Here is a 12,605-nt window from a genome sequence, read left to right as displayed (position 1 = left end):
TTCATGCTTGCCTCTATCCTAACATATGAGCCCTGCCAGCCCCATTACAAGTATGCAAGGCCTCATTTTCTGATGTCAGTCAGAAAACAGGCCTGGGGAGAATCCCTGGATGAGTTGGTTATCTGGGGATTTTGCTAGAGCTCTTTAAGTCCAAGCCAAAAGGATAAGAGAGAGATTGTTACTATTTTTAGGAAAGTAGGCTCACTGAAGTTGATATTACTTGGAGAAAATTTAAATTTCTCTGCTGAAGTAGGTATATATAAAAAAAATTTTGACAGTGTATCTAAATGTGTAATCTGGCCACATCTGGTCCTCATTAGGCTAGCTAGTCAGATTTTGGAAACATCACATATCCAGGTACATGTAATAGCAAAAATACCATGGTGATAAAAAAGGAATCATGATGATAATAACTTTTGATATTATGTAAAGTTCTATTAGGGGTACAAAGTGGCTTAGCCAGCAGGAAGAAAAATAACAGCATGGCTTTTTAAATAACCAGTGGCATTTGTTAGATGTTCGAGTGGTGGTTGTTCTTGCTTTTAATTATAGAAGGGAGAAAACTTTTTTCTTTGTTGATTAGTCTAAGTCAAACAGTTGAAGGGAGTTTGAATGGGCAATTAGTTTCTGCCACAGTTGTCTTAACCATATAATTGTGTATGACTTTAAGAGTTGAAAATAATGTAAACGCCCTGAATTGATCATTTCAGTTACAGTATTTTCTGCCTGCCACGTTCACTCCTCCTTGGGACTGTGCATGGGAGCCCTTTCTCCTTTCCATGGAGATGAGGAAAGAGGAAAAGGCGATAACCATCCTGTCTCCAAGACCTCTTCATATCTCCAAATACAGTCATTTGCTTACTCCTTAGTCATCACTTCTGAGGCTAAATTACAAAACAGTAGAGATTTCTTTGGCCTTTTTATTCTTATCTCCCATTTCCCAAACAGCTTATAATAGTAGAGTATGGTGGGGACAAGGCCCCTGGGGATTCTGGGGTGCAGCCCACACCCTCTGGACTCAAGACCTCTGCACTCAAGTGTTCTAAAAGCAGCCTGCGTTCAGCTGCCTACTGTGTCCCTTAACAGATGCTGTTAGAAGTCAGTTACTGCCTGTTTCCTGTCTGCTCTGAGTGTGCCTGTGGCCCGGTGCACATGCAGCTCCATGGAACCCATTAAGTTCAGCTTCACAGCTCGAGGGCAGACCACTTGCCCTCCCGGCTGGCCACTTCTGTCACATGCAGGCCCTCACTGCTCGGCCCCCCTGTGGGAAGTGAACCTTTTCCAGTTGTGTCATCTGAAAACTTAACTCTGAGCTGTTTGGGTACCTGAAGAATTAAGGACACGGTGGTTAAGAACTTTAAAGCTAGAAGGAGCTCCCCCTCATTTTAAAGACAGGGAAGCTGAAGACTCGTGGAGTTTGGGTGTCCTTCCTGAAGGCACAGGACTGTTTAGTGGGGAAGCGTGCTGTCTGAGCTACTTTTCTCATTGCTGAGACGCAGTGCCTGTACCTGCATCTCTAAGGAGGAAAGGTTTACTTTTGCTCACAGTTTGTAGAAGTTTCATTCCACAGCCAGGTGGCTCCAAGGCAGAGTGACATGGCAGAGGGGCATTGCAGAAGACAAAGAGCACATGGTGTGGAGGCAGGAAGCAGGAGAGGGATCCGTGGAGGAGCGGGGGGGGGCAGGGGTATACTCCAGGCCACACCCCCAATGACCCACCTCCTCCAACCAGGCTTTCCTTCTCAATCACCTTTAATTATAAACTCATCAGTGCCCCAAAGCCCCACTTGAGATTGCATGATATAAACCAAAACAATGGCTGATGCCATTTCTGTGAAACCTCAGACCTTTTCCACTCAGCCATGGCTGGGGTGGGTAGTGTTGATAACTATCATGAATTATTTGTGGTTATTGAATAATAAGATGAAAGACTTTTGGATTTTTAAAAAGTGGCTTTTAAAATTTTGCTTGTGTTCTCCAAATTGATAAATCTATAAGTATGAAAGGAACTAATTTAAAACATTTTTTTGCAAGAATGCCACTTCTGTTGACTAGGCCTTTGTTTTCCTTAAGATGGACATTGGGATTAGATTTTTAAAACCTGCCATCTAAGGGAATAATTTGTGAAATATGCCATGATGAGGCATAAACCACTACCCTCTCCTGTTCCAGTGTGCCAAAAAAGCGGCAGTTCAGAAAGTCTCACATCATGGATAGATAGTTGCTTTGACTTTACAAAAAAGTGATGCAAGAGAGAACAGTCTTTTAGGGCTTTAAACCTTCCCTGGTGAGTGAGAGCCTCAGAGCCTGAAAGCAGATAAATCTGTGAAAAACCTGCACAATTGAAGAGGAATAGCACACCAGTACACCAATGAGAGAGAGGGAGAGGAAGAGAGGGAACACATGCTAGATGGTAATATATGCCTGAATCAGATAAACTCTTCACGCTAATTTTAGGTACAATGAGACCTTGATGCTGTCCTATGAAAAACCTGCACAATTGAAGAGGAATAGCACACCAGTACACCAGTGAGAGAGAGGGAGAGGAAGAGAGGGAACACATGCTAGATGGTAATGTATGCCTGAATCAGATAAACTCTTCACGCTAATTTTAGGTACAATGAGACCTTGATGCTGTCCTAGTGAATCTAATTTCTTCCCAGAGGTCCCACCTCCTAGTGTTATCCCCCTGGAGATTAATGCTTCAACGTAAGGATCTTGGGGGGATACAAGCATTAGTCCGCAGCACCCAGATTTCATGCTTGCCTCTATCCTAACATATGAGCCCTGCCAGCCCCATTACAAGTATGCAAGGCCTCATTTTCTGATGTCAGTCAGAAAACAGGCCTGGGGAGAATCCCTGGATGAGTTGGTTATCTGGGGATTTTGCTAGAGCTCTTTAAGTCCAAGCCAAAAGGATAAGAGAGAGATTGTTACTATTTTTAGGAAAGTAGGCTCACTGAAGTTGATATTACTTGGAGAAAATTTAAATTTCTCTGCTGAAGTAGGTATATATAAAAAAAATTTTGACAGTGTATCTAAATGTGTAATCTGGCCACATCTGGTCCTCATTAGGCTAGCTAGTCAGATTTTGGAAACATCACATATCCAGGTACATGTAATAGCAAAAATACCATGGTGATAAAAAAGGAATCATGATGATAATAACTTTTGATATTATGTAAAGTTCTATTAGGGGTACAAAGTGGCTTAGCCAGCAGGAAGAAAAATAACAGTATGGCTTTTTAAATAACCAGTGGCATTTGTTAGATGTTCGAGTGGTGGTTGTTCTTGCTTTTAATTATAGAAGGGAGAAAACTTTTTTCTTTGTTGATTAGTCTAAGTCAAGCAGTTGAAGGGAGTTTGAATGGGCAATTAGTTTCTGCCACAGTTGTCTTAACCATATAATTGTGTATGACTTTAAGAGTTGAAAATAATGTAAACGCCCTGAATTGATCATTTCAGTTACAGTATTTTCTGCCTGCCACGATCACTCCTCCTTGGGACTGTGCATGGGAGCCCTTTCTCCTTTCCATGGAGATGAGGAAAGAGGAAAAGGCGATAACCATCCTGTCTCCAAGACCTCTTCATATCTCCAAATACAGTCATTTGCTTACTCCTTAGTCATCACTTCTGAGGCTAAATTACAAAACAGTAGAGATTTCTTTGGCCTTTTTATTCTTATCTCCCATTTCCCAAACAGCTTATAATAGTAGAGTATGGTGGGGACAAGGCCCCTGGGGATTCTGGGGTGCAGCCCACACCCTCTGGACTCAAGACCTCTGCACTCAAGTGTTCTAAAAGCAGCCTGCGTTCAGCTGCCTACTGTGTCCCTTAACAGATGCTGTTAGAAGTCAGTTACTGCCTGTTTCCTGTCTGCTCTGAGTGTGCCTGTGGCCCGGTGCACATGCAGCTCCATGGAACCCATTAAGTTCAGCTTCACAGCTCGAGGGCAGACCACTTGCCCTCCCAGCTGGCCACTTCTGTCACATGCAGGCCCTCACTGCTCGGCCCCCCTGTGGGAAGTGAACCTTTTCCAGTTGTGTCATCTGAAAACTTAACTCTGAGCTGTTTGGGTACCTGAAGAATTAAGGACACGGTGGTTAAGAACTTTAAAGCTAGAAGGAGCTCCCCCTCATTTTAAAGACAGGGAAGCTGAAGACTCGTGGAGTTTGGGTGTCCTTCCTGAAGGCACAGGACTGTTTAGTGGGGAAGCGTGCTGTCTGAGCTACTTTTCTCATTGCTGAGACGCAGTGCCTGTACCTGCATCTCTAAGGAGGAAAGGTTTACTTTTGCTCACAGTTTGTAGAAGTTTCATTCCACAGCCAGGTGGCTCCAAGGCAGAGTGACATGGCAGAGGGGCATTGCAGAAGACAAAGAGCACATGGTGTGGAGGCAGGAAGCAGGAGAGGGATCCGTGGAGGAGCGGGGGGGGGCAGGGGTATACTCCAGGCCACACCCCCAATGACCCACCTCCTCCAACCAGGCTTTCCTTCTCAATCACCTTTAATTATAAACTCATCAGTGCCCCAAAGCCCCACTTGAGATTGCATGATATAAACCAAAACAATGGCTGATGCCATTTCTGTGAAACCTCAGACCTTTTCCACTCAGCCATGGCTGGGGTGGGTAGTGTTGATAACTATCATGAATTATTTGTGGTTATTGAATAATAAGATGAAAGACTTTTGGATTTTTAAAAAGTGGCTTTTAAAATTTTGCTTGTGTTCTCCAAATTGATAAATCTATAAGTATGAAAGGAACTAATTTAAAACATTTTTTTGCAAGAATGCCACTTCTGTTGACTAGGCCTTTGTTTTCCTTAAGATGGACATTGGGATTAGATTTTTAAAACCTGCCATCTAAGGGAATAATTTGTGAAATATGCCATGATGAGGCATAAACCACTACCCTCTCCTGTTCCAGTGTGCCAAAAAAGCGGCAGTTCAGAAAGTCTCACATCATGGATAGATAGTTGCTTTGACTTTACAAAAAAGTGATGCAAGAGAGAACAGTCTTTTAGGGCTTTAAACCTTCCCTGGTGAGTGAGAGCCTCAGAGCCTGAAAGCAGATAAATCTGTGAAAAACCTGCACAATTGAAGAGGAATAGCACACCAGTACACCAGTGAGAGAGAGGGAGAGGAAGAGAGGGAACACATGCTAGATGGTAATGTATGCCTGAATCAGATAAACTCTTCACGCTAATTTTAGGTACAATGAGACCTTGATGCTGTCCTGCTTAAATCTGCACTTGTATCAGTCAGGCTAGGCTGCGTCTTTCTGAGATACCAGAGCTCTTCAAGTCTCTGTAGTTTGGTCCCCAAACTTCTCTCACTTATGCTGCACAGGCCTCCCCAGTCAGCTGGTAGCCCTAGTATGCCTGGTTCCCTAGGGCCCAGGTTGACAGAACAAAAGAAGAAAAATTGCTGCTGATTTTGTTTTGGTACTGGTGATTGAACCCAGGGATAATCTCCTACTAAGCTGTACTCTCAACCATTATGATTATAGAGGCTCACTAAATTGCCCAGGGATGGCCTCAAACTTGGGATTCTCCACCTCAAATCTCCTGGGCTGGTGGGTTTATACCTGGGATTATAGGAGTGCCCGCTTGGTATTGATTTCAGGACTTCCTCTTAGAAATACGTTTTATTTCTTGTATTTATTGGGCAAAGCAAGGCATATGGCCATGCCTAACTTCAAGGAAAGGAAGGGAATAAGAAATTATCCTATCATGTATCTAGGCAAGAATCAGAAATACTTTGTAGAAAGCACTGACAAGTATTATAGGTGTGAATAACAATACTTTTTCCTAGTATGTGAGGAACAGAGATAAATGTTCCTGTAATTGCTGAGGAATTAGTAACACCCCTCTCCTTTATTGGGGTGTAATTGACAAATAGAAATTGTATATATTTATCAAGTATACAGCTTCATACTTGGAAATAAATACATATTATGAATTGATCATAACAATCAAGTTAACATATTCTTCACATAGTTATCCTTCTGGAGTGAATATTTCAGGTGTACTCAGCAAATTTCAGGTGTACGAAACAGTGTTAACTATGGTCACGATCATGTACGTTTAGATCTCAGACAGTCTTCATCTTGTATTACTGACACATGTACCCCATTTGCCCACCTTCTAACACTTTGCAACCTGTTTTTCCTCTCTGCTTTTGAGTTTCACTATTCTGGATTCATATATAAGTAAGATCATACAGTATTTTTCTGTAGAGTGACATGGCTTTCTATTTTTGGGCACAGTACCCTAGTTTTATTAGCTATTATCTATGGTTATCTGATTGGGAGGAAATGGAAATCATGTGTTTTGTGTACATCTATAACAAATATCTTCACACATCACAGTGACTAGGAATTCTACCTCAAGTGAGATAAAGACTTTCTTAAAGTTTCCAAAAGGCCTTTTTTTTGCCTGAAAATTTATCACTGACAGAATTACAAGTTGAAGCTTTAGAAATTGACTGCAGACTGGGAATACTCATGTCTGTGTATGAAGAATCAGTTATAAATGCTAATGTGTAATATTTCTCCATTCCGCAAGGAGGAAATATTGCCTTGCTATGGTTGAATATTTAGTAGCACTACAACTTGAAGTCTCTGTCTTCTGAGAAACAATGATGAGAGTGTTTATGGGTCACACATAACCTTGTCACTTGATGCTTTTCTGTGGAGGCATTTTGTTTGTTTTGAAACACCTCATTACGGCTTACAGGGTAACAGAGGTAATCCCAGTGTTTTGCAGCAGTGAGTCAGAGAGTCGTATTTATAGCTGAAGTAATGTTGATACTAGCTAAATAAGTATTTTCTCACCTACTAGGAGTTTTTGAAGATGAACAAAGTGATGATTTAAAGAAAAAAAATTAAAATATTTTGAAAGTTTCCTAAGTGACTCACAGCAGCTGATTTACTTGTTTTATTCTGCAGATGCATCAGGGTATAAATAAATATGACTATGGGACATAGTGTGAAGACAGCAGAAAATAATATTTTCATTATTAATAGCTATATTTGGGATGTTCATAGCTCCTTGGCATTTGGAAATACTCTTCAACTGCATCATGATGCTTTTCGTACAAAAGAAGCAAATAGATGCTCCTTGATTTCTGGGTGAATTTCTGGAAAGCAAACTTTTCCATACTGTGGAAGACTGTATATAAGGCCTTCAATCCTTAGTCCACAACCAACCTTCCCTGTGCTTTTATTTTAGTGATAAGGAATATTATTGGAGTTATACTAGCAGTTGAGTAGACTTGCATATGTTCAGCCTTTCTCTGCAGCTACTTTAATCTACACCAGTGATGGCGAAGCTTTTAGCGCCTTTAGTGTTACAGCCTGCTGTAGCACATGTGCCATAGATTCACTGCCACCGAGCTGAGTTTTAAGTTTGGAATGTCAGTACCTTTTGAATCAGTTCATTTCCTACTGAAAATTTTAGTTACTGCTATTTCCCAGTGAATAGCCTCCATGAGACAGTTACTTTTCCTGAATGACAATATAGACATTAGACCAGTCTTTGTTTTAAACTCTCTAGATAGCCAACGCTATGTTCTGTACACCTAGTCCAAATAGGTGACCATTATAATATAATTGTAAATTTTTTAATTGTTTGTTTGATTTTTGTTAGGGGAAAAAATGTTAAATTTAAGAATCATTTCTTTGATCTTTCCAGTGACTACAATAAAATAGGTGCTCAAATAAAAGGATGTGGACAAATAAATGAGTATATTCTTCTAATGAAATAAATTCTCAGATTAAGTAAAAAAAAAAAATGAATGCAGGAAAAAGCTAGTACGCTTACTAGCCAGTACCCTTTGTAGACAAGGAATCCTTAAGGCATGTTTTTTTTTTTCTTCTTTTGTAACAGGGATTGAACTCGGGACTTTGTGCTTGTGAGACAGGCGGTGGAACCATGGAGTTAAATCCCCGGCCCCAGGGCATGAAAATGAATGCAGGAAAAAGCTAGTAGCTTACTAGCCAGTACCCTTTGTAGACAAGGAATCCTTAAGGCATGTTTTTTTTTTTTTCTTCTTTTGTAGCAGGGATTGAACTTGGGACTTTGTGCTTGTGAGACAGGCGGTGGAACCATGGAGTTAAATCCCCGGCCCCAGGGCATGGTTTTTACTATATGAACTGGGAAAATAAGATACTAGAGACTCTTAAGTCAAGTCAAGGCTTGGGTTGTCAGCCAGAAGTTGAGGACAGTGTTTACCACAGAGAGAAGAAAACGTTATGGGGTTTTCCAGAACACCACCAAGTCCCAGCTATTCCCTCTACCCTGCCATGTAACTAGTGATTTTCTAACTTAGATTTCAAATACTCTAGAAGGAAAATGGATCTCAAGAAACAATTTTTTTCCGGAAAGACATTGATTCATGGTTTGCAAAGAAAAAAATGCATTCTAGAAATCTTCTCTAGTGTGTGTGTTCTTAATGTAAAATTTCTTAATGCTAAACATATGTTTGATTTAGGAGACCGAGTGGTATTTTAGTTAAGCATTGATTTCACTGATATAAATTGGTTGGGCAATACCATTTCTAAAATTCTTTCTGGTTTGGAGGCATGATAATTACGGATGTGTTTGTATTACAAGAACATTCCTTTGTACCACCATCAGTAGCTACCAGCAGTGTGACACTGAGGCCGTGTTGAGGGGGTAGATGCTCGGGATACCCTAACCTCTGATGGTGATCACTTGTGTTGCACACAGGAGCCGAGATCCAGCTTTGACAGCTGCTCTGATGGACTGAACACAGATGTTCAGGTGCCCTCTCCGGCGCCTGCCCTACTGTGGCCAGGGGCCTCAGCTCACATCCTGTCTCAGAGAAGTGAATCCGCTCATGCTATTGGCAGCGATCCCCTTCAACAGAACATTTACGAGAATTTCATGCGAGAGTTGGAAATGAGCAGGACCAATACTGAACACATAGAAACATCCACAGAAACTGTCGAGTCCAGCAGCGAGTCACTCAGCTCGCTGGAGCAACTGGATCTGCTCTTTGAGAAGGAGCAGGGAGTGGTCCGGAAAGCCGGGTGGCTTTTCTTCAAACCCCTTGTCACCTTACAGAAGGAAAGGAAGCTGGAGCTGGTGGCTCGGAGGAAATGGAAACAGTACTGGGTAACACTTAAGGGTAAGCATATTTGTTGTAACTCCCTGAGGCCCACTGACAGTTGTTTCCTGCCCTGTACTCCTCTAGGTAAAGTGTCACTAAGGTCCAAATCCCTTGGAATTAATGTGAAGGATTCAATGCATAATCTCAGGGCATGCTGCACTACAAATCCTTCGCCAAACTACTATACAAAGGCTTACTTACCTTCACATATATTAATCACTCTAAACAAATAATGGTTTAGTTTTAAAGCTATTGCTTATTATCTTGTATGTATTACTGTACCATTCTTTGACACTGTTTGTATATGTGTGTGTGCGGGGAAGCGGGGGTAAAACGAAATAAACTATGAATGTTTTGGGGAATGTTGGTCTTAAATTTCAATTCTATACATTTCCAGAACTTCAGAGTGGTATCTTTCACAGCTCGAATATTATCTTGAATATCATCTGGATTCTTGGATTGTAACATCTCACTTTTATGAACTGAGAAAGTCTAATTTGTTTGTTTGGTGCTGGGATGGAACCCAGGGTCTTGCATATACTAAGCATTGCTCTGTCCCTGAGCTCTACTACTTACAAGTCCAGCTTTTCTGTCTTTCTTCTTCCCTCCGTCTCTCCCTCTCTTCCTCACTCCCCCCATGAAGGAAATAGAAACAGAAATTTGCTTTGTTACGGTGATATAAATTTCTTCAAGCATTGCCATCTAAAAATTATAATTGCTTTATTTATGGTGGTTGTGTAGATGTAAAGAAATCTAAATGTCTGATTAGGAAGTGAGAGGCCCTCAATCCATAGTGTTGATTTATAGAGATGCAAGCAGGAAGAGCAGCCTCCCAGCCTAACAGCCTTTGGCAATCTCCACAGCCCTCCTGTGTCTCTTTTCAGAGGATCTAAGAGTGATATTTCAAAAGTCAGACCTTGTTAGCAGGTGGTCCCCTTCCCCAGCGTGGAAGAAGGCAGAAATGGAGTCACACCTTAGGCAGCCCGTGTAAAACGTGTGAAACACTTGGAGCCCTCTGCATTGCTGCCTCCTAGCTTTCTTCCTTTGCCCCCTATTTACAAATATGAGCACCCATCCCCCAGCCTTGCAGAGAAGACGTCATGTTCTGATTACCCATAAGCTCCTCCGTAGAGGCGTGCTAACTAACACGGTTCCCTGGGTGTTGGGGAGGACTGTGTGTGTGTGAGATCCAAGGACCCGGTAACCTGTCCCCATTGCATTCTTCTTTTTTTTTTACTCTTGATTTGGATCCTGTGGTACCACTGTGGCTGAGAAAGGCAAAGAACTTACTCAGTTTTTGTATATAGGGAAAGCAGTTTTATATGAATGACAGAAGAGATTTGGAAGTTGGAATTATGCGTTGAATCTAGTAAGACAAGATTTTGAAGGGCTAAGAAGTTATGTCTTAAGGCTTAAAAGTCAAAGAGCTACCCAAGGATAGGCTAGGGGCATATGACTGCAATATATAAGTGAGAAAGACTTGCAGGTTTGACTTGCATAAAAGCTATTGCTTATTATTTTGTATTTATTGCTGTACCATTTTTTGACACTTCTTATTTGTGTATGTGGAGGGAGTAAAACTAAACTATGAGATAGCTGACTTGCAGCCTCATAATGGGTTCCCAGGTACTAAGGCCAAAGTAAAAGTCGATGTGCTTCACAAGAGAGAATGTGACCCTCGCCTCCGACAGGAGAGGTGTCATGTTTTTTGCAAAGGAGGTGACAGTCTCCTGGTCAGAGTTGGCCATTTCCCTCCGAGCAGGCCTGATACATATCAGAGAGGACTTGTTCATAAATAAGAAGATGGCTCTTGAGAAGGCTGTATGTGAAGTGTCCCTATCTGGAGAGCGAAGCCAACTTACTAGGTAGTGGTGGTGTGTGTAGGGGGCTGAGCCCCTGGAACTGTTTATGAATCACAGGTGAAGCTGCCTCTTACTTTTATGATGTGTAGAATGGATGCACTTAATCCACCATGTTTTGTTTTTAAGTAAAATTTGTTTCTTAAAAGTAATGCTTTTGAAAGTTCACCCTGCCTGCGTTAACAAACCTGTGTGCATCTCCACGTGATGGCGGGTGATGGTGAGGTACACACAACCACATCCCCCTTGGAAGAGCAGAGCCATCCCTGATACTGAAAGGATTTTGAACCATATCGTATGGAAGGTAGGGTAAGGGTCTAGGAATCTTTACCTCAATGGAAATAAGAAGTGGGGTGAGCGTGAGCCTCAGTGTTATAAAGGGACCTCGACTTTATTTTGATTCTCCAAGGGCTAGGATAGGACTAATAGAGGACAGGCTGACTTTGTGTTGCTGAAAACAGCCACCACCTCTAGAGCCACCAACAGAGTGGGAAGACAGTACCATACCTTCCTACTTCCCCTGCTTCTAAAATCACTATGGTGCAGCCAGATTTTCAAAGCCCCCTTGTTGCGGGTGGGGGTGGGAGGGTTGAGTCAGATTCAGGCAGGTGTAATGTAAAAGCTGAAAGGGTCCATTGCCAGACACCTCTGGTCCACCCTGGAAGGTAGACCAAAACTCCTGGCTGCTGACTTCATGGGCAGTGATCAGCCTGGGTTTTCTTTGACTATTTTAGGATCCCCCTGCCTGTGCCTTGCTCTCTTGGAGTTACCAAAACTCCTGGCTGCTGACTTCATGGGCAGTGATCAGCCTGGGTTTTCTTTGACTATTTTAGGATCCCCCTGCCTGTGCCTTGCTCTCTTGGAGTTTACTTGTAAAATCCTTCAAGATGCAAGGATAGTGGGTGCTTTGTAAGCATTATCAAGCACACATTCCTCATTTCCTTTTAGTCAGGGCTAGGTATGTGATAAAGATGTTTTTCTCAGCATGACTTTTCCCACATGGCTTTCTATACCTTTTTCCTCTGGAAATTCATTATGTTAAAGTTCCACATTCTTGGTTTAGAGTCCAAGTTGTAATGTTTGGACTTCGGTTTAATCTTAGTTAAAAACCTGTAAGTTCATTTAGGCAGAATTTTAAAATTATGCTCCAAATATCTATGTAGATAAATTAGAAGCAGTTTTCTGTAGAGAGCAGTTACCAGCAAACTATCTGGTGAGCTGCTTGTATCGCATGTGTAGGATGCTAAGGGCACAGATGTTTTTCAGGGTCGGGAGGGTGTAATAAAATGTTAACAAGGGTGGTTCTGCTTTATACTTGCCTCTCCCAGTAAGTGGATTTTCTTTCTTTTTTTGGTACCAGGGATTGAACTCAAGTCCTTGCGCTTGCAAGGCAGGCCACTGAACCACTGAGCTAAATCCCCGGCCCCCAATGAGTGGATTTTCATGCAGTTCATAGAGACTTCCCAGGATGAACAGTTCACAGATCACCAAAGATGTCCCTCAAGATGCACATCGGGCAAGCTCATTAGATGACTTTAGAAAGCTAGTGTTTCTGCCCAGAGATGGGTCAGCAGCAGAGAGTTGAGCAAAAGTGTGGGACCAGGGGGTGTCAG

The 12,605-nt window shown here is 42.0% G+C and overlaps 1 protein-coding gene across 1 annotated transcript in view; it reads left to right on the top strand.

The window, feature by feature from the left end:
- The window catches only part of Tiam2 (TIAM Rac1 associated GEF 2), a 129,537-nt gene that overhangs the window by 28,291 nt on the left and 88,641 nt on the right, over positions 1-12,605 (top strand). The window contains exon 5 of the mRNA XM_033763161.1: positions 8,731-9,151. Coding sequence (XP_033619052.1) covers positions 8,731-9,151 — 421 coding nt within the window. The remainder of the gene's footprint in view (positions 1-8,730; positions 9,152-12,605) is intronic.

The sequence above is a fragment of the Fukomys damarensis genome, unplaced genomic scaffold (genome assembly GCF_012274545.1).
Source record: "Fukomys damarensis isolate Sample0158 unplaced genomic scaffold, DMR_v1.0_HiC HiC_scaffold_14, whole genome shotgun sequence".
Lineage (NCBI taxonomy): Eukaryota > Metazoa > Chordata > Mammalia > Rodentia > Bathyergidae > Fukomys > Fukomys damarensis.
Note: the sequence above shows the minus strand (reverse complement) of the source record. Positions and strands in the feature narration are given on the sequence as shown.